Here is a 27,746-nt window from a genome sequence, read left to right on the forward strand (position 1 = left end):
CAGCTATTATCTGCATCGAACAACAAACATTATGGAAGTTATTAACTATGCAATACATCAGCTGGAAACAACAGCTCGAATGATTTTAAATTTTAATTTACGAGTAGGCTGTTTTATTTCGGCGATAAATTAGTGTTTCACGGCTTTATTGGGGGTCTTCTCTGTCGTCATTCTTGTTTCTGCCCATTGATAGTAAAGTTTTGGTCGCGTAAGAAATAGGGACAAAAATAGAATGGATATCCATTATCCATAATACTTATGAATTGTAATAAATATTTTTTTAGTTCCATTCGTAAAAAATGTTTTATGGGGGATCTTCCAAACTCGGTTCACAGGCGGATTCTCGTTCTATCCAAATTTTAGTTAGTTCAAAATTTTGATCCTCTATGATAATATCAATCAAGAACAAATACCTAAACTTTCTTTAATGTTTCCTTGTGCTAGAATGATTGTCTATTGCAGGTGCTGTTCGTGTCGATCCTGCAGATCATCTCGACGCTGGTGTACATGGTGTACGTGGGCGAGTTCTCCAACATCATCCAGTTCCAGTCCTTCAGGTCCTTCAGCTTCTACTGCAAATATCTGGAGCTGCAAGTATGTTCCGTTGTTTGTATCTTCGACCTACCCCTTAAAAACCAATATCTTAGTTTTTGATGAACTGTTTAGAGTTTAAGTAACCTATTGCAGAAGGGCAACCACAGATTGGAAGAGAATCTACTTTTCTCTAGGCCCCACAGAGCTCCCACCAGCTTTTCCAATACATAGAAGGGACGCCACTGAATGCAAGCGGACCGCCCAGACTCGCTGTGGCGCTTTACACGAAGGGTTATGTCCATTAGTGGACTTCAATAAACTGCATCGATTCCAGGAGTTCCTGAAAAACAACCGCGTATCCAAGAACCTGGTGACGGTGGTGAACCGCTACACGTTGCACCTGTGGCAGGAGGCGCGCGGCGTGCAGGTGCCGCACTTCCTGCAAGCCGCGCCGCAGGGGCTCAAGCTGCGCGTCATGTCTGCTGCCTACATGCACCATCTGAAGGAGGTACGTACAGAGTAATATGTGCCGTCTTAGTATGTGGAATAAGGGCGACTTTGCTACAAGAACCTGGTGACTGCGCGTCATGACCGCGGCCTATACACGTGCACCATCATAAATAAGGAGGTACGTATGACGTATTACAGCACGTTAAGGTGTGTCATATCATCATAAGAGACGTCTGGACACTGCAGCACTGGCTCAGCTGTGCATCATACTCTGTATTAACTACAACCCGTGCTATGATTACTTTAATAGGTGCAGTAGGCATATCATCTTATCTGTTAGAAAAATACCGTGATACTTACTTTTAAGTGTCAACGTAACATTCCAAGAGCATAATAATATCTTACTGACGGGATCATACACTCAGCGGCACGGAATTTGGCCCAAGCCTAAACAACCAGATATGAGGCCAAATAGGTGTTTTATACCTAAGTTTCGTGTGACATGTTAACAGAACATTTGTTTTTGTTAATTTAAGAGGCTAGATTAATAAAAAAATGCGTCTGTTTAACTTTTTTGACTCTAGAAACGCATTTCGTTGTTGGAGCGTAAAGAGTACGGGTAAGTTTAAATTCGATATTAAATGTTGTAAGGGTTTGGCGTCTTGTTTTTTGTTTTTAAATTAATCTAAGGGTAATTCTCGTTTCCGTAATTTGAGAATAATGCCCATTACTCCAGCTCAAGTTGCTCAAATAGTGTTGCTTAGAAGTCAAGGGCGTATGCAGCGGGAGATGGCTGAAACTTTCAATTTATGGCGTACAAACTTAAGATACACGTTAAAAAGGCATGACCAGACCGCTATTTAAACAAGAAGATCAAGAAGTGGGGAATTAAGGTGTAAATCAGCGCGCGATGACCCGATTATCGTGCTTGCAATATCAAAAAATCGGGTTCTCACTACGTTTGAGATACGTCAGCGTTTACAAACAGCAAGCCCAGTAAATGTCAGTGAGCACACAATAAGAAGAAGGATGGATGATCATAACCTGCATACTCGAAGACCAGCTCGAGGACCAGAACTTCTCAGATACCTTCGAGAAGAGCGACTTACGTTTTCTAGAGAACATGCAAATTGGACGCAAGGCTAATGGAGTAAAGTTCTATGGATCGAAGATTGCAGAGTCACCTTAAGAGCTCCAGACGGCCGTGGAAGTGTATAGAGAAGGTGCGGAGAAGAGTTAAGTACTACGCAAACAGACAGTTTTCATAAGAGTTTACTCCATTAGTCTAACGTCCAATTTGCATGTTCTCTAGAAAACGTAAGTCGCACTTCGCGAAGGTATCTGAGAAGTTCTGGTCCTTGAGCTGGTCTTCGAGTATGCAGGTTATGATCTTCCATCCTTCTTCTTATTGTGTGCTCCCTGACATTCACTGGGCTTGGTGTTTGTAAACGCTGGCGTATCTCAAACGTAGTGAGAACCCGATTTCTTGATATTGCAAGCACGATAATCGGATCATCGCGCGCTGATTTACACCTTAATTCCCCACTTCTTGATCTTCTTGTGTAAAAAGCGGTCTGGTCATGCCTTTTTAACGTATATCTTAAGTTTGTACGCCATAAATTGAAAGTTTCAGCCATCTCCCGCTGCATACGCCCTTGACTTCTAAGCAACACTATTTGAGCAACTTGAGCTGGAGTAATGGGCATTATTCTCAAATTAAGGAAACGAGAATAACCCTAAGATTAATTTAAAAACAAAAAACAAAATACCAAACCCTTACAACATTTAATATCGAATTTAAACTTAGCCGTACTCTTTACGTTCCAACAACGAAATACGGTTCTAGAGTCAAAAAAGTTAAACAGACGCATTTTTTTTATAAATTTAGCCTCTTAAATTAACAAAAACCTATGTTCTGTTAACATGTCACACGAAATTAAGGTATACAACACCTATTTGGCCTCATATCTGGTTGTTTAGGCTTGGGCCAAATTCGGTGCCGCTGAGTGTATTATAATATCGTTTCACCTCCGAAAGCGGAGAAATAAATAAAGATTTATCGTCATTATTGAGACAAGCCATTAAAATTAAACTGAGAAGTTCATTCACACTAATAATATTATTGGATAGTAAATGGAGATGCTCGTTTGTTTGTCCAGGCAGGTTGAAATGCAGCCAACTGGACGCAGCTGCCGCGTCTCACCGCAGCGTACGGCTGATGGAAATAGAACATCATGAAAAACTCATTAATAGATGTTTCTTTAAAATTTTTCATAGGCCTGAGACACGGGAGTAAATAATGAATGTTTTGAAAATTCTGACTCCTAAACCGTAATTTTGTCAAGCCATAAAACTCATTTTTGCAAGTAGGCTTTTAAAAGCACTTTCCTGTAATCCAGTCCAATGGAATCCAGTTCTAAAATAAAGATTACTGGGATTCATTGACAGGTCTAAAGATTCTAGACTTCTTTAGAATACTTACCAATCCACAATTCCATAGTTCAGGGGTTGAATTCAAAATATAGGTAGATTGTACAGGAAAATAACTAAAATTGATTAAAGAACTCTGAACCCTGGCACGTTTACAAGTTACAACCCTAGTACTAATAAGACAGAGCTTTTTCAGTATTCAGTTATCAAACACCATTTAACTGACAAAATCAGTCGTCAATCATGGCATGCCTAGAAAGTGATGTCGTCTCATAAAACGACACGCATTGTCGTCGTAAATCAGACAATGTCAAACGGCGCACCATTAATTAAGCAGGCAAATTATGTAATTACCGCGGCGATTAGTCTGTAGTATCCATTCCGTCCATTCATGTGTCGCCAGTCTTAGCAGATGGCCCTCGGCAGACGGATGGCACGCAGCTCGGGTATAATACAAGTTGGAAGAGTAGACTCACTCACGATTGCTATTCACCAATAAAATCCCCCTGTGTGTCGACAATCGACATCATGTAACGCTGTACTGTACTAATGCGGTGAACACACTCCTACTAACATATTATACCTAATACGGTCTACTTAGCTAACTCGGATAATAATATTGATACAGTCATGTATTAAACTACAGGGTGTTTGGCGCATCGTGTGCCAAAATGATTTGGCGGATAGAATGGGTCATTTCCTATATTTTCAGCCCCCATAACACGTTCCATGCCAGGCGGCTACTTTTATATTAATTTTTTTAGTAATTTCACCAAAATACCCAAATCGCATCATTTAATTTCGATTTAAAAAAAAACTACTAGGCGTAGCCTCAAAGTAAATATTTTGTTTTGACGTGCATTGATGTAGGGTTGCATCGAATTTAAATTTACTGGCAAATATCATCTAGTTTTTTTTTAATTCAGCTTTGAAGTTTTCCGAAAAGTTAAAAATGGACTGAACATTTAAGTTTACATGGCTATAAAAAAATAAATAAAAGAGATAGCGATCTTTGGATTTTATCAAAACTTCTCTAGTCTATCCCCATTCAAACGGTATACTAATCTTATTTAAATAATAACAATAACTTCACAAATTCCTTAAATTAGTGCATTGACTCTACTCGGACTGATTTGCGAAATTTGTGTTTATAGCCCCTTTTTGTGTGAATAGCACGTTATTAAACACCTAACAGGTAAAAATTATTTATCTTATGCAATGTAAAAACCTTTTCCCTATCGTTTTTCAATGTGGATTTCTTGAATTTAAAGACGAAAATAATTATTTTGATCGTTTATTAATTATTACAAATTTAGTTCAAAATGACCGCCTCGGCAACGTATACACTCACGACATCTTCTTCTAATTTTGACTGTTGTCGTATGCAGCCACATTTCTCTTTTTATTACTACAAAGGCGTTTTTTATTCATTGTTGTAGTTCTTCTATTGTTTGAATCCGTTACGTACACCATTTCTTTAGCTCGTCCCCAGACGTAAAAATCTAACGGAATTAGGTCTGGGGAATGTGCAGGCCACTGTATAGGGCCATCTCTTCTAATCCACGAGTAGAAAAAAAGTAATGAAAATTAAAATGAAAATGAAAAAAGTATTTATTTAAAAAGGCACAGGTTACATTTTGCATTACAAAATAATAAAGGCAAGATGTGTTAACAATAACAGTAAGAAAAAAGAGCAAGATGTATATCAATAACAGTGGGCCCCAAACTAGGCATAGCCTGTATCTTGGTGGCCCAAACAGTGCAGTTTGCAATATTAAAGTGACTGGCACAGCGCGGTACAGTTCAGCTATACATAAGTGTAGTGAAACAGTCTATATAAACAAAAAAAAAAAAAAAAGGAAAAGGGAAAGAATAAACCAAAAATAAATAAAATAAAACAGTGCGTAACATTAGAACACCAGCATATTGTGTGTTTATGTGTTTGTTTTTTTAGTCTGTGGTTCCTAAAAAGTTCTAATTAATTAAAAGATTTTCGGTTTCTGAGTAAGTTAATTCACCTATCCATCTCTTGAACTTAATTTTGGCTTCGAATAGCGTTTCGGGTATTGTGATGATTTTGCTAACTTTATTAAATATGTGTGCATGGAGAAATCGACTAAAACGACGTCCAAAAGTAGTTCTGATCATGGGAGTGGGTAAACGGTAAGTATTATTCCTGCTCTTATACAGGTGAATGGACTTGCTTTTATACGCATTCGTAAGTGCTCCCAGGACATAAAGTTGCCGGACGCTAAGGACTTTGGCCTCTACATATAGCTCGTCTGTGGGGAATCTTCGTGGTTTGCCAAGTAACACCTTCAGAACAGCCCTCTGAGCCCGCTCAAGTTCGATCATGATGGTCTTAGCAGCACAACCCCAAATGCCAACACAGTACTGCAACAGAGATTGGCAGAGTGATACATATACCATTCTACTAATGTCCATAGGTGCGCAACTTCGTAGTAGTTTCATCAAGTATATATACTTTCGTGTCCTTTTAGAGAGCAGCGCAATCTGTTCTTTGAACTTCAATTGTTGATCAATAATTATGCCAAGGTACCTAGCAGACTCTACTCTGTCAATCCTACTGCAGTTGCAGTCATTCGTAGGTGACATAGAAGCATGGCAATCAATGCTATGGATCTTCATCGATGTATTGTCCGGGATATTAACGCGGTTAATTTGGAACATAATAAAGTTGGTTTTTTTGACGTTAAGAGTCAGGAGGTTGTTGTCGAGCCAGTTGGACAGGATGCTCATCCCAGTCTCAGCAGCCCCCATGGTGTCATTCCAGTCCTTCCCGTGGAAAATAAGGACAGTATCATCAGCATAACAAATGGCGTTGGATTGCGGTATGCAAAGTTCCAGGACATCGTTTATGTATAGGGTGAACAATGTTGGGCCCAGGACGCTACCCTGAGGAACACCGAAGTTGACCGGCAAGTGTTGGCTGACACTGCCTCCCCCAACCCTGACGAATTGCTGTCTGCCTGTTAAGTAGCTGACGAACCAGGCAAGTGGAGTACCCCTTACACCAAGACATTGTAGTTTTTTTAGTAGTATCGGTATCGAGACTGTGTCAAATGCCTTGGCTAAGTCTAGGAACACAGCAAGTGACCTAAGGCCCTTATCAAGATTGGAAGAGACAATGTCAGTAAGCAACTCAGTAGCCTGTTCAGTGGATCTGCCATGTCTAAACCCAAACTGCTGGTCCGAAAGCAGGTGGTGCTTTTCAATAAACTTTACCAAGCGGCTGTTCACAATTTTTTCAAGTATTTTTGAAGTAATCGGCAGTAAAGAGATTGGTCTGTAATTATCGGGTATTTCCTTTAGGCCATTCTTGTGGATGGGTATTACAACTGCCGTTTTCCAATCACTCGGGAAACGTCCAGACTCCATGCTTAGGTTGCAAATGTATGTTAGCGGCTTTAGAATATGTTTCCTAATTTGTTTTAGTAATACAGGTTGCAGTCCGTCCGCACCCGGTGCCTTATAGTTATCAAGGTTTAAGATTAGGTCGCTTATTTCCTCTTCGTTGGCTGGATACAGGAACAGAGAATCTGCTGGCCCGCCTCGAAGACTCACGCTCTGGCAGAGATTATCTTCAGTTTTACAGAGCCTTTTGAGTATTTTGTCTGCCAGTTTTTTGCCCACAGATACAAAATGTTCATTGCAGCAGTCCATTGATAACTTTGCATTTTCTTTAGATTTTAACAGTTCTTGGTTTTCGCTATCTTGTGTCGGTATTTGGCAGATGTCTTTGATCACTCTCCAAAGTGCCTTGGGATTTTTTTTGTTATTTTCTAGCTCACGCCTCTCGTAATCGGTTTTCCGTTTGTGCAGAATCCGAGAACAAAAGTTTCTGTATCGGGTGTACGTTTTCTTAAGTTGATCGTTATCAGGAAACAGTCTTACCTGCGAGTGCAAAGAGTCCCGGTGCTTTATGCATCGGATTAGGCCCGGAGTTACCCACGGCTTTATGTTGAATTTTGTGCGGCTTACTTTGACCTCCTGAGTATGTCTGCGAACTATGTCCGTGATCAGATTGTGAAATTGTGATACAGCCTCGTCGATCTCGTTGCTGGAGGTGACCTGAGCCCAGTCTAGAAGTTCAACCTCTTCGACAATCTTAGAGTAATCTATTTTGAGCTTCACTCTATTCCTGACAGTAGTCTCTTTTTTTATATTGTTGAGACCCAAGAGTACAATGTCGTGATCTGTGATTGAAGACCGGCAGATTATCCCAAGCACTGATGTTCTAGATGATCTAACAAAGGCGTGATCTAAGCACGCTTTCCCTCTAGTTGGGGCATTGATAGCCGGAAGGAGGCCGTGTTCCGCCATTAAACATTGGTATGCTGTATGTGTGGCGCAGGGAGTCAAATCCAGCAAATCAATGTTCATATCACCCATCACTATGACTGGCACTTTCTTTTCCAGACTGTTGAGAGTGACGTCTAATGAATTATAAAACCTATCAGTGCAACCAAATGATGGTGAGCGGTATATGCCTAGCATTGTAATATGGTTTTTTAATTTAATTATTAAGCAGTTTGCATCATCAAAATCTGGCTCGGAGACTGTCGCAGCCCAACATTCCTTCACGTACACCACCACTCCGCCCGATCTGTTAATTACTTTAGAAGTATTGAAGCTCTTATAACCTGGAAGCTGATAGATCATTGAGTGCTCATTCAACCAACATTCAGTGAGAACTATGACATCGAGGCAGCAGTCCAGACGCTGTAAGAATGTTACAAGATCAAGAGCGTTCTTACGTAAACTCCTTATGTTAAAAGTCATTACCCTAAAGTTGAAATCCAGAAGCAACCTCTTACATTGCTCTGGTTGGTTACATGTGCGGCAAGTCAGACTCACTGTTTCGTCTATTTCATGCGATAACTCAACCGTATCCATCCAGAACATTAATTATATTTGTTGAGAAAATAGAAAACATAGTTTTAGTAATTGAAGGTATTGCCGCGCTAGTACTAGGATGGTAAGTTGCTTCATTAGTGTGATTAAATGTGTTATTCTCATTTGAAGTGTCAAGGAACAATAGATTAATATAGTATAGATCTCGCAGGGTTGAGACGTTGGTTGAGTTGATTAGTGTCATCATAAGTGGTGAGTGTAACTGAGTGTATTTCAAGTGTGCTATCAGGAGAAAATTATTATCTGTTGACATAAAGAAACAGTAAAAGCGGTTTAACCGATAACGACCACAGTAAACGTTCTGATACAGTCGATAATTTAGTTTTAATAATGGCTTGTTAAAGTTGATGCACTTATGACACAATAAGGCTAACAAAAGACAGTAGCAACAAAAGTCAGTGGTACATTTTCTATCGCAAGCAACAGTAAAAATAACAAGTAACACGAAAATCATTGCAATCACACCCATGTACTGCAGTCCAAGCAGCTTTGATCTATAGGGGTGGTTCACCGAGAAAAAAGTCCAAATCTTTTTGGGATCTGATAAGCGACGGTGGTTTTCCTTCTTCTTTCCGGATGTAGATGCGCCCAGCGTTTGTCCAGCAAAATCGAAAGCCTTTGTCTTTAGCTCGGGTCCTCGCCTCCCGGTATAGTAAGCGATTTTCTTTAGTCAAATGTTCATTCACATAAACCTTGCGAGTGGGACCCTGAATTTCCAAATCTGAGGATGATAAACTACGTCTAGTCTAGATTTGAAAGCCTTTATGATTTCGTCACGTTTTCCTCTACGTGTCAGCCTTACAACAACAGGTCTTGGTAGTTTGGCTTCAGCACCCGATTTCATTGTTCTTCTTGGACCCGCGCGAGCCGTCCAATCGATGTCTTCGTTGGTTAGTTGAACTCCAAGCTTAGCAGCTGCAACCATTACTGTGTGTTGGAGGTTTTCGTTGGTGGCTTCCTCGATACCGATTATTTCTAACTCGTTACGCAAGGCTGTTTGGGATTGTTGGTTCAACTGATCCCTTAGGTGTAGAATTGTGTCATGGAGGGAGTCTGTGTTAACAGTGCACTGCTCCAAGGCCTCAATCCGCCTTTCATAGCTATCTAAGCGAGTATTGCATTTATCCACTCCCTCATTCAATAGTTTCAGTGATAGCTTAATGTCGGCCATGTCAGAGCGAATGTAGCGAATTTCTTGAATTAAATCCGCGAGAGTCACAGTGCTGTCAAGCTCGTCAGTTTTCGGTGATCCCGAGGCTACGCGTTTGTGTGCGCGGGATTGTGTATTTACGTTTTCTATCGGTGAGTCACGACCAGGAGTGCTGTCCGCTTGCTGAGGCCTTGAGCGGCATGTAGGACACTGCCAAATGTCCGTTTGTTTATTACAGTCGCCTATAACGGCTGCACTAACACATATCTGGTGGTAATAACTTTTACATACGGCACATCTGACAGACCTATTGGTGGTTATGGTCTGTTTACACGCAACGCAAACGTTATTCATCTTTCTCAGTACGTGTGGTTTGTTTACAACTCACGGACGCGCAGTCACGCCGGCAAACAGGAATGTGAGTGAGATAGTGATACGGTGCAGCGCCTGCGCGCGACAGTAACAGGTATAGCGCGCGGTCACGGGCCGACTCGACTGAGGCAGCCAACAAAAATTTTATCACTAAACACTGTCGTATCTTCCTGGATTCTAGGTCTTTAAAGTTGCAAATACCACAGTGTGTTAGGCACTTTTAGCACTTCCTATCAATATAAGTTTCAGATTTAAGTTCACACTTTTAACCAGGATTTCACTTAAATAACCGAGAGCACGCACCGCGCGTGTCAGCGGACCAAGTATTTTTAGCATTATGAGTAGTCTTTGTAGTAATAAAAAGAGAAATGTGGCTGCATACGACAATAGTCAAAATTAGAAGAAGATGTCGTGAGTGTATACGTTGCCGAGGCGGTCATTTTGAACTAAATTTGTAATAATTAATAAACGATCAAAATAATTATTTTCGTCTTTAAATTCAAGAAATCCACATTGAAAAACGATAGAGAAAAGGTTTTTACATTGCATAAGATAAATAATTTTTACCTGTTAGGTGTTTAATAACGTGCTATTCACACAAAAAGGGGCTATAAACACAAATTTCGCAAATCAGTCCGAGTAGAGTCAATGCACTAATTTAAGGAATTTGTGAAGTTATTGTTATTATTTAAATAAGATTAGTATACCGTTTGAATGGGGATAGACTAGAGAAGTTTTGATAAAATCCGAAGATCGCTATCTCTTTTATTTATTTTTTTATAGCCATGTAAACTTAAATGTTCAGTCCATTTTTAACATTTCGGAAAACTTCAAAGCTGAATTTAAAAAAAACTAGATGATATTTGCCAGTAAATTTAGATTTGATGCAACCCTACATCAATGCACGTCAAAACAAAATATTTACTTTGAGGCTACGCCTAGTAGTTTTTTTTTAAATCGATATTAAATGATGCGATTTGGGTATTTTGGTGAAATTACTAAAAAAATTAATATAAAAGTAGCCGCCTGGCATGGAACGTGTTATGGGGGCTGAAAATATAGGAAATGACCCATTCTATCTGCCAAATCATTTTGGCACACGATGCGCCAAACACCCTGTATATGTTACGGCTAATTACCTTTTAGAGTTTTAATGATAAAATCCTTTTCCCTCATGTGGAAAGCGAAAAATTCACAAAATTCTTTAAAGTATCTGAAAATTTCAGTAATTTATGTGACTATGGAATATGAACTAGTGTTATTACTTACGCTAACAGTATATTTCACTAATTTATGATTTAATTATGACGTTTTAAAATAATAGAAATAAAATGCGAATTTCATTTGAGCTGCGCATTTTTATTTTGCTATGTCTACTGAAAATTATTTCATTGTGCACTAGTTTAGTACCAGGTGCCACAGCTCTGTCCGATTTAAATTTCACGTCAACAAGATTTTTTTGTAATGTTATTTTATTTCAAATTTAAATTCATTTATTTCACAGAAATACACGTCCATTATTATTTGAAAACTGTTCTTTTACCTACGTTTATGTATTTGGAAAATTCTCACAATCTTCAGTGAAAAATTGGGATACATTACAAACTTCAAAAATAAACGTCGCTGTTATTATTAATCTAAAAGGCAGGATACAGCTGTCAAACATGCCATAGCTAGACTAGCAGTCATACACTGTTTGAGAAAAGCATTTCATTCACTCATTACTCTGACTAAAATAAGAACAGCTAAAGCAGCGGCGCCAAATTTTCAGTGTTTTTCAGTGTCAAAATTGAGGTCATTGTAACCACATGAAACAATATTTCAGAATCCTGTATTCGAAGAATGCGAGCCGGCGTTCCTGCGGCAACTGGTGGGATGTCTGAAACTCTACACGTACAACGAAGGTATTTGAGATCTTTCATCTGTTGTTGACGGTTGTCAAGTGTTAAATGAGCCATCACTTTTCTTAATTAGAAGTGAAATATTTATTTATTATGACCTATATTAATTTATGGTGTATTTAGAGAACAAGGAGGTTTTGCATTCTTTTTGAAGCAATAAGTTCTACTTTCACTATCGGTTCATTTAGGTTTACTGTGTAATTTTAAATCAAAGTGATTCACAAACAAGATGGCCTCAGAGAGTTCTTACAGAAGTATCCGTTTCAAGGTATGTACGTGGTGAAGGAGTCTGAGATTACGGACTCTATATACATGATCCACACAGGGCGGGTAATGGAGACAAGCGCAGCTTCTGGGGACCTCAAGACCGTTACGGATTGCTTCGGACTGGTAATCACTATTACTGAAAACTTTTATAATAAGAGACGTAGTTTATCTTGGAATTCAAGTGCACTGAAATCACCAAAAACAGTTTCCCTCATACTAATAAGGCTAGTGTAAGAAATATGATGCATTTATAACAATTTAATCGTAATGCAACTGCAGAAATGTTTCTCCTTTCAGGAACAAGGGCTAATCTACAATTACCCGTTTAAATATTCTTACAAAACCATCATTAAGTCTCAAGTGTTAACTCTTTCACTCAATGACTGGGAGTATCTCCTGGACCACTTCCCAGAGAGCAAAGGGTTCATCTACAAATATCTCAAAAAAGATGACGATGACTCGCAAAGGCCCGGAAGGACTAATTTAGGATCCATGAGATCAAGCTCATTGTCTGGTTCCTATCGAACAAGTTATAAAGGCCCGCTGCCACCATCGGCGCATAGATCTTCTACAAGAATTAGTAGGTTGTCCTCCCAGCCACCACCACCACCACCATCCCCACCCCCATCACCACCGATCGATTATAAATTTTCACCTATGGCTGGTCCACCATCAGGCCCAACGACACCATCAGTAAAAACCGATATACCGCTCGCAGAAATGGCGCCGACCGCCACCGAAGCGCATCACGATCTATCACCAATGCCGTCTACCTCTGCCGCCGCCGGTGGTCTCAGTACGACAGTTACGACCGATCCGGAAATTAGTACCTCGCCTCAACAAGCACCTGATATAGCCCCATCCAAGACCGATATGCTATCAAGGACAACAACAATGACAACACTCAAAATAGGTCTATCAGATACTTCTGTATCACATTCATCTCTAGATGAAAAGCCTCAACCTGCTTCGAGACCATCTAGTGATGTAGGCACCATTCGGGCCCAAGTATCATCCTTACAAGTTTCGCCTGAAAAAACATCACTAGATACCAAGCCCGTGGTTACTGAACCTTTGATACAGACACAGGTAGACCTACCAGAATCATTAACAGAGCCAATCGTGGCGCACCCGTATTCTAATATTTCCCTTAAAATTACTGAGTTACCTCCATCAACATCTAAAATAACAACTCCACCAGCCAGTACGTCTAAAATAACGACTCCACCTGCCAGCACGTCTAAAATAACGACTCCACCCGCCAGCACGTCTAAAGCAGGCTTAAGGTCAACTTCGTCCCGTGGTATGCTGATAAGCGAACCCATTGATGACGATGCAGACAATGAATTAAAACCTGAGGAGATGCAATTCATATGGCCTATGGATAGTAGGCATTCGGCAGCAATGATTAAATTTGCACCACCCAAAGACTTAAATGAAAGTCCAGAAAGGAATGACATCGATAGAACAAAATCTTTAAGATCAGTACAGTCGCAACAATCGAGTCTAATAGACAGCGGAATCAAACGAGGACCAAGAGATGTCGATGACGCGTTACAAGATTCTATGACTTTAATAGACAAAGTAGAGAAAAAAGCAAAAAAACTGTTTCTGCGTAGAAAGGATAGTGAACTGGATTACGTGGACAGCGACGAATCCAGCGACAAAGATACATTACTTTTAGAGGAGGATGAAGAGGCAACGGCGGATTTACTTGCACAAATTAAAAAACGTAGTCATAGTAAAGATGGATCCGCAGACCCAGATATGACTGAGATTGTGGCAGTTGATGAGGCACAGGCGGTTGATGTAAAATCCGAAGTGTTTGAACTGAAACCTCAAACTATAAGGATTCAGGAGCCCCCGGGGGCCACAGACGACACATTGGCGGTCGTCCCTTATGATAGTAAAGCTGCGGCCTCGTCATCGAAACATTTGGAGCTCGGTGAACAGGAAACACCGTCTACTGTCGCAAGAAAGAAGTCTGTTCATTACAAAGAAGAAAGCCACGTGATCTCTGACAGTGATGAACATAGTCCTTCCGAGCATAGCTTAGATATGGATAAACCTAAAGATTATAAATCTAAAAACAAAAAATAATATTTTGAATGTACACGATTCATAGCTTTTTGTTTTATGTAGTTGATAGATAATACAGTTCTATTAGTAAACGTTAGATGGTGAGTAACCGAATATTAATTGATTATTTAGAATAACTTAATTTATTACATTAAATAGTTTTAATTTTTAAAATAGTATTCTCATTTTCTCTGGTCAACGGTCTGAACGTGTTTAAGTTATATGAATTGTAGCTAAAATTGTCTAGAGCAAAAGTTAATCCAACACCTTGTAGTACATTAATCTCAAACGCCTCATGCGTCACCGCCCTAGAGCAGCTCATTCACAGATGGGGTTATCTGCCGTGCATTCATCAATATACCGCTCCTGGCTTCCTGCCAGGCTACAAGTATTCCAAGTATCCTACTCCAGTAACCGCGACGGATTTAACACGCCCGCTATTCATATCTCACGATTTTCTTAAATCGAGCATCGCGCCCGATGCATCAATGGTCGTGTGCCAAATACTCTTAATTGAAAGTCGTCAACATTTCTTTCAAATCCGATTGTTTTGCTCACTTTTTGACTCCGGCCCAACTTCTATTTTTGTTTCCTCGCACATATTATTTGTGTGTTGTTTTTTAATACGTTTATTTTAATTGCGTCGACGTTTTAAATACCATTTGTTTGTAAATAAGGTGTTTTCTAGTTTTAACGACTTTTAGTAAATTTACTTTCTTGACTCATTGTTAAAATGAATGTAACAGCAGTCTTCTAAAAAACTTTATTAAAAACGCTTAATAATCTTAACAACGATAAATTCTTAATAGAGATGATCAGCACCAAACAGCAAAATATTGCCAATGGTCAACCTCGTAAGTATTAGATACGACATTCTATTTAGTTGTCTTTCACTTACATTTTTAGTTAAGAGTTTAATTAAATTGGAATGCCCAGCACTGAATAGTTAAAATTTGGCGTATGATGTTGATGTCTAAAAGTCGCTCGCAGGTCTTCAGCATGACGAGGATTGTGGTTCTTAGTATACTTAAATGCGTGGGTATATTACATGGCTTACTTATCACTAACTTAGTTACTAAGGTTACGGTTTCTTAATTTAATGTTTTTTGTGGCATTTCATCTGGCCGCCTCCTGGATCACATGGTAGGTGGACTCTCCCGTCGATTCTGTAACAAGAAACAATTTATATTACTAATCAGATCCTATAGTCAGATCCTACTAGAAGTAGGTATTGCACTCTATTCTGTGCCTGTAGACAATGTATTTAATACTCGTTAGAGAAATCGACATTGACAAAGTCGTAAACTGCTGGAGTTTTGTACGAATTTATTATTTTAGAAACAGGCTTGGTGTCGCGCAGCGTTTTGTAGAAATGTTCTCGAGTTAATTAGAAGTTACGGACTTTCCACTATATATAAGATAAGAAAAACAAAATTTAACGAGTCACGAGGATATATTTATTTGCTCTAAATAAAACCTTTAAAATGTGACTTTTGAAATTAATAAACCGACAATCTCACTGTGGCGACACCACATGACATACGTCCGCATCATACCGGCAGCACCGCCGCACTGGACGATGAGAGCTGCTTTGCCCTAGACTACTACTAGACTTTTTATTTTAAGATGTCGGTAATCTGTTTTTATTTATTTATTGAAGTACCCTTGTTTTTGTGTAATATTTATGTTGTGTGAAACAAACCTATACTAACTTCTTGCTGTCCTTATCTATCTTGCTTATTAATTAATATTCGTGTACCGTCTTTTAAGTGTTATTTCTATGTTGTATGAAACAGATGTATTTGTAAGTTCAGGCTATCTCATTCTAAATTCAGTATCAATAATTTGTGTACCCTCCATCTTATTTATATTTGTGTAGTGTGAAATAGATATACTGTTCTCCTTCTGTCTCGCTCTGACCGTTTATTATAATGTTTGTAGGTAATCGTTTTATTGTCTCACCCTAAAATGTTTGTAATCGTTCTCTGTGAAATAGGTATATGTTTTGTCCTTGTCTCATTTTGTAAATATTTTCCTATATAAGACCGTCCGTTTTCGAAATAAATGTTCATTGTAATTTGGAGTCAGCCTTTAATTGACCACACATAGCCCCTCTCAACACTCACAAAAATAATAAAACGACACCGCCAACTATTTACAGCGGCATAAAATCCGGAAACATCACGATATTTGACGTCAATCTGGATTCCTGGCTAATTTATATTTGTGTGAACATGAAAATAACATAGAAAAATGTTTATGATGCGAAGTTGTCGCAATAATCGTTATTTACGCATCCGTGGCCGCAGCGACCGCAGAGTCCGGGCATCGCGGACAACGGAATATGACGCTTTGCTCCATTGGAAATAGAAGCTTTCAGTTTATGATTAATGCCATCATGAAATAACATCAAGAAATAAAACGCGATGTTGCGTACAATGATCAATGCCAACTCTATTCTTAATCAAATGTACCTACGCACTACGCAGCTTCCAATATTTTCCAGACATCGAGCGGTTTATGAACAAGTTGATGGCCAAACTTGAGAAAATATTATATTCTTTAAATCAACTGAATTTCAGTTTAATTATTCAATCTCGTCAACGTTTGCTAATGATTCCAAAATTCCTTTTTGATTTTGAGCGTTTGAAGCAAAGAATCTAAGAATGGTAATTACAGATTTTATTTGCTACTAAATCAAACACTTTTCGCCAAGGTTCGCCATAAAACTTTGCTATTCTCGATATCAAAGAGACTTTTTACGACACCTGTAAATAAGCACATACCGCGGTAGGCGTAGACCTGAATGTTTCGGGCGTCTACGTGCCAATTGACACCGAGGCGTTTCAAAAATAATGAAACAAGTTTATTTGTTTTTTTCAGCCAGTATTTTCACACCTATCCGCCACGTCGAAATCTCTCGAATGATTTATTTGAGCTGTCACCGTCAATTTTTTTCTCGCAGTCGGAATTAGTCTCCGAAATTGATGCGTGCGCGACGTTTGAGTGTTTTTAGCGTGCATCATTGTCAGTTAGAACTAAAAATTCTTTCTGCATCTCCCTTGGGAGGTGCCCAAGTGAGTGGGAGGTTAATGCTGACTCCTACACTCGTCCGAAGTGCTCATAAAGTCCCCGTGATATACGGTTAATGATAACTTGATGTCTCGGGTAGTCACGGAGCTATTCACGAAATATCTTTAAACGAAATTCTTTGATGACATTCAAATCAGCTATTTGGTTCGAAAACTATTTTGTTTAAAATCTATCACGATTCACGTTTCGTGCATTCCGACTACGCTTTATGATTGCATTAAATAACGATGAGTTGAACATCCTACGCAGCAACGTTAACGTTTCAACTACTTCTTCGATTTATTTTGAAACTAATTACAGTCTAATAAAATCGCGAATGACGATTGGTATTGGTACAACTACGAGATAAGAGAGAGCCTATATTAAAAAGAAGAAAGTACATGAGTGTCTAAATTCAAATAAAATCATATTACGTTACGGGCTATAAACTATTTTATCGTGGCAAAACATGTAAGAGTACCTATCTTCGGTTTTCTTGTTTTCCTGAGGAAAATTAATCTTCTTTTATCATCAGCCATCATTACAATCTGACAAGCTATTTCCTGAAACATCGTCGTCGCGTTTTCAGCTCCTGCGATTCAGAACATGACAAATTAGTTTATTTTTGGGGTATATTCTCGAAACTACTAATGAGGTAACTGCATCGCGATTCGCGATGAATGACGATGTCCGTTTTATTCACCAACTAGCTGTGCCCGCGACTTCGTCCGCGTGGAATAATGACTTTGGGTAGGCACTTTTAATAATTTAGTCTAATTATTTTACAAATAGCTTTTGCCCGCGACTTCGTCCGTGGAGAAGTCGAAAACGTTCTCATACGATTATTTTTAAATGTTTTAACGTTATTATCTAAATGTTTGAATACTTTTAAAATATAAAAATCAGGTTAAATAAACATGAAAATATTTTTTTCTTATATTTTATGAATATGCAGCTCGGCCTTTGATCCGGTGAAAGTTACTCGGTGGTATTATTTTTTTACAACGAAATCGAAAACTACACCTACCGCAGTATTATTGGTAAACTTTTTTTTATATTTTCCTACGGGTGCTAGAATCACCAAGCTTCCAGCATGCCACTGGCCGTGGGAGAAGGAGCTTTTCCTCAAGACTACTCCCACTACCTCAAGGGCCTCCGCCAAAACTCTCGCGCGAAAATGAGTTTATGTATATGTCACCGTTAAATTGTGAATTCCGTCAGATTATAATCTGACGTAGTTAAATTACAATCTAACCTAACCTAACCCACTGTTAGTTTACAATCTAACGCGTTATATTATAAACTGACAGAGTTCACAATTTTACGTTGACATATACAGCGCAAGCAGGTGCCCGCGGCATGACTTTCATGCATTACTATGCATTGTTGGGCGAGCGCACGCAGCGGGCACCCACTCCGAGGTTAAGTGGAGGCCCCTAGAGTATGGTAGTCGTTAACATGACGTCATGATTGTAAAAAAATGCACTAATGAGTAATTAATATCAACTTTGAAGCAAATCACCACTAAAATAACTTTCTACCCCTTTTTAACATAGTTAGGGGGTGCATTTCACTAAAATACGAAACACGTCTTCCATTAATTCTGTTATAGAATGCTTATGCAAAATTTTAAGTAGATTGGACGAAGGAATCTCGTTATTTCATACAAACTTTGCCCCTCCTTTTTACCTCCTTAGGGGTAGAATTTTGGAAAATCCTTTCTTATCAGATGCTTACGTCATACAAAGAACACACCGTCCAAGTTTCAGGTCTTTACGATCAGCGGTTTAGGCTGTGCATTGATCCATCAGTAGCGCGCGTAGTACTTGATCATTATTTTGCTGCGATGTGATTTTAAAACTGCGATATCTCCTAAGATATTTATTGAAATCGAATGGTGTAAAGGGCAAGAATGTTTAAAATTAAATACTTGTGGTGAATAATTTATTTATTTGGATAAGGATTAATATCATGTTTATAAAAACACCTTCGCAAATAATGCATTATTTTAAAACAGATTTTTTTTGCATAAAAATGGTTACTATGAGCCAACCTTAAAAGATAGACATATGCTACCGCGGACTTTTTTAAAGAACTTTTAAAGGGGAACAATCCTGTCATACATGATTTTTGCGAAACTTTAACCGTTTACGCAGCGTCAGCTCTCAAAAGGAAAAAATTCACTGATTTGAAATATTCTTGATTGGTGCTCCGCCTATTGGTCTTAGCGTGATGATAAATAGCCTAAAGCCTTCAGGAACTAACGGGCTACCCAACACAAAAAGAATTTTTCAAATCGGTCCAGTAGTTCCTGAGATTAGCGCGTTCAACCAAACAAACAAACAAACAAACAAACAAACAAACAAACTCTTCAGCTTTATAATATTAGTATAGATAATAATTTACCGCGATCATGTTTATCTACCCGTGTTTTGAGCCAAAAGCGAGATAGTAGATAACGATGATGGAGACGGTACTCCGGTGTGTAAATTACACATAAAAGTCATAGATAGACACAAACATGCGTGTATAAGTCTAGGATAATGTCATCGTAACGGCTAATGATCTTTAGTGCGCACACCTTATTGTTTCGTCGTCATTACAATACGAGAAAACATATTGTTTGGCACGGTGACATGGGCGGGGAATGTTGTCACAACTCACACCCCTTTTCCTTGCATTCGACTTGGCAGAAAATAATGCTAAGTTTTTTGTGTGTTTTGAGAACAAACAGGCATTTGGTAGTAATCACCATCACTAGTTTACATGCGCAACTCAAAAATTGCGTTCGTTGTTCATTTAAAAAGAGTCGTAGATACTTTTTCATAAAGACACAACATTGCATTCGTTAGGAAAGGTTCTGGCTTACTACCAATATTATTGCAGCAAAAGAATTGTTAAACAAATAAAATAAAATAAAAAGCAATAAAGTATCATTACACTTATGAATTATAAAACTCTATGCACTATGAAAAACTCAACAAGTTTAGTAGAGTTTCATGATTCTATCTATCTTGTACAAATCTAGAAAAACATCAATATCAGAATTTTTGAATTGTTAAAATGCATCGAAATTAAGTTATAAATAAAGTGAAAAATTTATAATTTTAGAGATTTTACTGTCAATAGGCGTTGAAGATCTAACAGAGCAATGACTGTTTGCGTCTTTTTGTTTTTTTAATAAGGGCACTACTGAAATCATTTGTTTTCTCTTTGTTCATGTCTTTAGTAAGTATACTTTATGGTTTACGACTAGATCCCACGTTAGTCATTTTGAAAATTATGAGTAGGTTCTGGATATACCTACGACGTGACGGCTCGTTTAATTTTAGATGCACCATTGCAAATCAGCCAAAACTACGATGTGTTTCTTCTCTGGCAATAAAATAGAGAACGACTGTTAAAAGGTCAATGATGAAAATGAGAATTAGTTTTTGGCTTTAGGGAAAAAAATATGCATCTCAAAAGAGGATGTAGAGTCCTTCCTCTAAGTAACAAATCGCAACGTTTCTTTTTAAGCGTTAGCAAAAATGAGAATTCTTGAGAATTGAAAACGCTACATCGATTTTGATCATTCATTACCAGATCTAAGATCCACACTATTTACAAATCTTTCTTAAAATAGATGGAAAGTAAATCATCCGCAAACCGCATTTAATTAAATCTATGTAATGTTCCAATCGAGTAAAAAATTCGCATTTGCGAGTTTTGGCTATTTAATTACTCACTATAAATTGATTGCGCGCACAAGATTACAATTAATTAAATAGCTACTGGTAATTGGTTTTTCTCAAACCATCTGTTTATCTACAAGTGTCTAGTTTAGTTAGTTGGCCGATCGTTTCGGATTGCTGTGTTGTCTCTCATAACAGCAGAGTGTTACATCAATATCTCATCGATCTGATAAGTGTTTTTGGCAGAGGTGTTTATTATTTTTTCGCAATTAGACGGCGTTACGATTCGTAGAACGGGCTTGTTAACTGTTTTATAAAATAGATTTTGGTGAGATCTTGTTAGTGTAGATATCTATGTGAGATTAGAGTGATTTGAAAAGTCCTTTTTCATGAAATTCGATCAGATACATTACGCTTTATTTTTTTATGATAGCGCAACATTAATACACAGCAGGAAACTACTGGAAAATGAAAGCACTCATCGACAAATGCACATAAGTCACTAATTACTGACGTCACTCAGACACATGCGATGAAAAGCACCTCAGAACAACCCCGAGTACAGCAACCAGAGGCTGGCCAGCAGCAGGACCAGGATCATGTAGGTGGCGATGAGGTTGGTGGTCTCGTGGTTCGGCATGGCTGGCGGCTGGTCAACACGCGCTCTGGACAGCTGGCTCCAGCGGACTGAGGACCCGAGCGGCGCCTACGCACGCCACGCTTTCCATGATTCGGTTTATAAATATGAGCGCGTTAATAGCTTGTCGTTACCATGACAGGTGTCATCGCGATGCCGTTTATGTCTGAGTGACGTATTGAAGTGTTTTTGTAAAAGTCTAACACCTATTGGTGCATAATTTAGAAATCCCTAAAAGTTTATAAAAGTACCTATAGTTGACCAATGATCCATACTGTGGTCGCGAACTGCCTTTGGGTTAATGCTTTTTGGGGTCTACATCAACTAAGTTCCCAACATTTATGGTGATCATACTGTGAGTGAGACACAGCTTGATTCCGTAATTTAATTTTCAAAGTTTAAGTTTTATTTTTATTTTTTATACACAACGAGGAAGCTCTTGGCCGAAGGTGGAAGCGAGCTGGCTAGCTACCACCATCTTATCTAAGTCTGTCGCCATAACAACAATGTTTTAACAGCATTGTTGTGTTCCGGTAGTTTGAGGTAAGATAGCCAGTTCTTCTGTGGTTGAGGATTCCGGATGAAGTTTTATTTGGTTTCTAAATGTGTGAAAAAGTTCAAAAGTCATCGATCGTAACTGAAAGTGTAGGTACCTATATTTCAGATTTTGTAGTGACTTGTTTGTGTTAAATTATGGTGAACGGTTTTCACACACAATTCAGGAATTACCTTGATTGGAAAACATTTTCAGCACTAAGTACTTGGCATTGTTTTTTCAGTATTTAGACCCGAAGTTTTCACAACATCAATGAACATATGAAAAGTCACTTTAGTTAGATGAAGTAATTGCTTGCTTGTAATATAGTGGTAACGACGGACAACTACGGAACCCTACACTGCGCGTGCCACGACACGCACTTGGCCTATTTTTCAGTATTTAGACCCGAAGTTTTCACAACAACAATGAACAGATTTGCTAAAATGACTGATTTATCTTACCCGTTACATTTACTATAGTGCCATGTCATCCGTAATTTTGCATGTCATTATTTTTATCAATGGTACGATTATTTATTTTAAAATGAATTGAATAATAGCGAAAACAATAAGATCTATATTTATCTGTATCTCCGAAATGACTCATTAATAAATCTTTGGACAATTATAAAATTGTCCAAAGACTTGAGCTATAAGTTAGACGACAATTATTTATTGCCAGTCATTTAAATGAGGGACACATACCTACTTATTTGGAAAAATAATCTGGGGGCACGGCAGTGCCCCCGCCAAGTCGAGCGCGAAGCAAACACTGCCGTACCATCCTTTACTGGAACCATTTCGCTGCATTTTCAGGCCCCTATTTGAGAACCTCTGGATAAGACCAGAACACAGAAATTTTCGTCATCTAGTAAGCTATAATCACATACTTAAAATCCAAAATTTCAAGTCTGTAGGTCATTTAGTACCGAAGTTAAGCGAAAGCAAAGTTTCGCATTTACGACACTCACTCACTCACTGATGATCATCAAAATAGAACTAGTACTTCCCATAAACTCAGAGAGCTGAAATTTGGTACAGAGTTAGGGTTTAATGGCCACATAAAGGGAAAACTATAAAAACTAGGAAAATCGAAGATCTGGAGTAACACCACATTCATATCAATACTACTCCGGCACCGTGGTGTTCGCCTGTATCGCTCACCGCTAGATGGCGCTAGCACTAGCAAGCGGTGTCCAGATTTTTTTCCTTTCTAGAGAAAGTCGTCGATTAAGTTGAATGTTGTGTAATTTGCATTTCGTTGATTTCGTTTATTATATTGTAAGGTTCGCTAAAGGTTATGTTATTAAAACAATTCTGATTCGTTGTCCATTTTAAAGGTCGTCGAGTTTATTTGTGTTTAATATCGTAAAGAAATTTCGATAAAACGACAACGTTAAATAATTTTGCCACGTTCTACAAAAAGAAGTGAAATCCCACCAAAAACATTCTGTAAAAAACTAGCCAAGTCTCGATGGAGCTGCTTGTTTATCTCTAAAAAGTAATGAAATCTAGACAAAGTCGTGCCAAGTCTATGGTTCCTTACTGCGATTTCTTTATTATTATTTTTTTTTTTTTTTTTTTTTTTTTTTTTTTTTTTTTTTTTTTAAAAAGATTATTACCAATTTGTATTGCCCAAATTACTAATAGTCCCATTAGCCCCTCGTGGTAAGCTAAATAAGCTTGTGTTACGAGTGGGCTCACCACAATAGTCGAGCGGCGGTGGGATTAACAATGCATAATTGAACAATCTTTATTAAGTATTAGTATTATTTAGTATTATCTTTATTATACATAAGTATTATAAATTTACTAAACCTACAATTGACTGGTTATTGTTGAATCAACGTTTTCCAAGTGGCAATTTTCCATCGTCAATGGATTGCGGTTCTGGCGACAGATTGGTGCAATGGTGTCATGGAGCACCTGGTTTTGTCACCCTTCAACGGCCAAGTCACACAACATTAACTATAATAATAAAGAAATTGCAGTAAGGAACCATAGACTTGGCACGACTTTGTCTAGATTTCATTACTTTTTAGAGATAAACAAGCAGCTCCATCGAGACTTGGCTAGTTTTTTACAGAATGTTTTTGGTGGGATAATTTTTACAGAATTGCTCTTTATAAACCATGATACACGAAGAAGAAGAATCACAGGTGTTAGATTTAATTATTAGTTTACAATTCATGTGCTTTTTAAGCATCGTTCTTATGAATATTGGGCAGAGAAGGAAAGAAAATGCACGTGTGCGTTGTACACAAAATCAAGAAGTTCATCATTGAGTTACTTTGGCCAGCTTTAAAAAAAAGTTTGAATCACATCAAGTTAATTGGCATTTTCTTTAATTTACTTTAACATTTCTGTCTTTCTAGAAAAGAGTTGATATCCACTTTGAGATAAGTAGTCATACAATTTTAAACACTGCTGCGATGTAGGCTGCTGCCTACATAACCTACCTATTGTAATCAAAGAAGTTCTTTGATAAAAGTCTACGGATTGTACATCTATAGGCGAATGTGTTTAAAGACAGAACCTAAGTTTCTACAGTAGAATGAAGAGTTTATTTCTACAGGATATCTACGATAAGGATTGAAGAGTAGGTAACTTCTGATCTTCAATCACAATGCAATGCCCCTGTATATTCATCTTGAGCACCATTGAGTAGACATAAAGCAAAAGAAAATCCCGCCCTAAATGGGAACCTAAACAAGCCACAACATCGAACTTACAATCAGAAGACTGCCGAGTACAATAACCATAGGAAAAACAGCAGGATCACGAGGATCATGTACGTGGCGGCCAGGTTGACGGTCTCCGCGTTGATCGGCATGGCGGCGGCGCGCAGGACTGATGGCGGAGGATCCCGCGCCGACCAGAACGCTTGCGTCAGCGCACAGGGACCTACTCGCTGGAGAACTTGCCTGGAATTTTGCTTGAGCTATTGGAATTCTAGGTTTTGAAAAATTCAGGTGAATGTGATGCTAAATAAGGAGATTCAGAATTGGATTTGAACCGAAATGGCAACGAAAGGTTTGATAGAACATTGGGTGTTACCTGCTGTGCTGTTCCAATGTTTGTGATTGTTAGATTTTGTGTGGCCTGCCTACATAAAATAATTCTCAAGTCAGACACACGAAGGGTGTCTTACTTGAGAATTACTTACGAGATGGCAATTAGTAAAATTAAAACAAGCTTCTTGATTATTGATCCATAAATTAATTCCATGCTTCATGATACTGTTGCTGCATTACCTATATTAGAAGACGGACGCATAATAGAGGCTTTGCTATAGGGACCCGTTGTAACCTTTGGGTAAAGAACATTAAACTACAAGTGGTAATCATCATCATCATTAAACTGTTGTCAGCCCGTAGGACGTCTTCTGCTAAACATAGATCCTAGACTTCCAGAGTGACCGGTCAATCAAGTCACCTTGATCACAAATAAAACTAGAAATCCACGAAGCAATGGTGATTAAACATATCGGTATGTTAACGTATCTATTTTCTAAATAAATTGTACGAGTCTTTATGTCATATCGTCAAAGCAAAATATAATTTCGGAAACGACCCGACAAACAATAATCACAGTTTCTAGAGACAAAATTATTTTGATCTCTCGTAGGAGGATGCTCGTAAATCCGCCGCTCTACGCAGTGCCGGTTGGAACGGAAATATTTGCATGACTTTTTAAAACTTTTGCATTTGAATCATAAATATTCAATTTCAATTTTCCAGATGAAAGAACATCATAAATCAAAAATAAACTCACATTTCTAAAATGCTGAATACAGCAACCACAGTGAGACCAGCAGGAGCAGTAGGATGCAGTAGGTCGCCACCAGGTTAGTGCCTTCCGAAGTCATCTTGGAGCAGTCGCCGACGCGTGTTCACAACCGAGTAGCAACTGAGACGGGCGAGGATAACAAAGCTTGATATACACTGTCCCGCAAACTCCCGGATCACCGTGAAGTTCCTCAGTTCGTGACGCCCGTGATTAATTGTTGCGCGACACTCGGGTGGCAGTACGTTTTCGGTTATTTACAATTTTCCTATTATTGCCAAGACTCTGAAATGAGTGGGCTCGTCTAAGATGTGTAAGATTTTATTTTTACGTTTCTTTAGAAAAATGCGGGGTTAAAATAGCGGAAACTAAAGTTCGATGTCACTAATTTAGTTTTAATGTTTGTCTGCCTGCGAACATCTGGATCTGCTACTCTCAAAAACTATTGTAGAGACAAAATAAATATCACTGCTTAAGAGATAGAGGTATAGGAGATTGATTAAATTCATATTATGGTAGTTTCAACCTAAATAGGCATTTACTTGGTTTATTTTTGTATTGGTGCCGGTGGTATTGGTGAACAAAAAGCCGAGAAGAAGCAGTACTTGATATTAAAAATTCACAAGCAATGAAAATTTTGGAAAACAATGTGCGCTCTGGAATTCTCCAGCGGATTTTTCTACACGGCCGAGTGCGTCTCTGGATTCGATTCACATTTTTGGAGTTATGATAACCTGTGCTATTTCCGGCTGGAGTGCTACGGCAATTGGAGTATACGAGGCTCCAAGCGATACATTTAGCGCTGGAGCTTTGCAATGTTTCGGACTGAAATACCCGCGTTCCAACGTCGTTAATATTATGTTATAAATAAATATTGATGATTGGAATTACATACACCACTGTGCCTAAATCATATAGCGAAGCATCTAGTAAATATTGTATTGTGGTCACGGGTAACTGTTAACCACGTGTTTTTCACAATATTTCCATTCAAGTTCCGAATTGCCGTACTAGATGTAAAATTGTAGAGTCGAGTTCTATTATAGCCAAAATGTAAGACACTGCTGAAAGAATATAGAGAAAGAGATACGTAGTTAGGTATAAAAATAAAGATACGTGAAAATGTAGGTAGGTACAGGTGAGTCTTAGTAATGATCAATTAATATAGTACAAACTTAATAAATAAGTAAATATACCTATTAAATTCAAGTAGCTTAGGTAATCTACAAAATGGATTTGTTAGTCCTATTCCATTAAGTAATTAAGGTATTCACAAGAATCATAGAGGAGAAGAAGAATTAAGGTATTGCAAGTCGTATCCACGTGGTCAAATTACATTGTATTTTTTGTTTAAAAGACTTACAACATGCTTATTCACGGTAAAATACCTATGTCATTAGTGTATGTTTTATATTCGTGAATATAAACAGTTGAGGGCAACAACATGCTACATGCGGTCCTACACAAAGAAACGCTTTGGTTGACATTTTAGGAATTTTATTTACCACTTTATTTATTTATTTAAAGACTTTATTGCACACACAACAATGTTTCAGTACAAAAAGGCGAGCTTAATGCCAAAAGTCATTCTCTACCAGCTGACCTTGAGCAAAACAGAGGTATTGAGTAGGCGGTGCTAAAAAGCTACAAAAATGTACACAATATAATACATAAAATATTATAATATATATACATAAATACATACATATAATTTATATAAAATGGATGACGAGAGGTAAGGGAGGATAGGAGAGGATAAGGGAGAAAAGGAGAGAATAAGGGAGATTAAGACGACTTGATGCGTTCAAGAAAATGTTTGCGCACAGAGTGTTTGAAAACAAACTTACTAGGAGCCTGCCTGATGTTCTCGAAATGTTTTATGAGAAAAACAAAAAGCTTTTGATTTTGTTATGCACCTAATA

At 38.2% G+C, this 27,746-nt stretch overlaps 1 protein-coding gene and 1 long non-coding RNA gene across 2 annotated transcripts in view; one reads left to right on the forward strand and one right to left on the reverse strand.

Annotated features, from left to right (window-relative positions):
* Positions 1–14,213, forward strand: part of LOC135088194 (uncharacterized) — a 36,401-nt gene extending 22,188 nt beyond the window's left edge. The window contains exons 32-36 of the mRNA XM_063983085.1: positions 463–594; positions 869–1,042; positions 11,697–11,775; positions 12,041–12,162; positions 12,337–14,213. Of these exons, the coding sequence (XP_063839155.1) occupies positions 463–594; positions 869–1,042; positions 11,697–11,775; positions 12,041–12,162; positions 12,337–14,139 (2,310 nt within the window). The 3' untranslated portion in view covers positions 14,140–14,213. The remainder of the gene's footprint in view (positions 1–462; positions 595–868; positions 1,043–11,696; positions 11,776–12,040; positions 12,163–12,336) is intronic.
* Positions 14,214–14,867: 654 nt separating this feature from the next.
* On the reverse strand, positions 14,868–26,318 carry LOC135088088 (uncharacterized). Its single transcript, XR_010260955.1, has 2 exons — positions 25,813–26,318; positions 14,868–15,284 (listed from the first exon to the last, which is right to left on the reverse strand). It is a non-coding gene; the product is annotated as an uncharacterized LOC135088088 (long non-coding RNA).
* Between the last annotated feature and the right edge of the window lie 1,428 nt (positions 26,319–27,746).

The sequence above is a fragment of the Ostrinia nubilalis genome, chromosome 3 (assembly GCF_963855985.1).
Source record: "Ostrinia nubilalis chromosome 3, ilOstNubi1.1, whole genome shotgun sequence".
Lineage (NCBI taxonomy): Eukaryota > Metazoa > Arthropoda > Insecta > Lepidoptera > Crambidae > Ostrinia > Ostrinia nubilalis.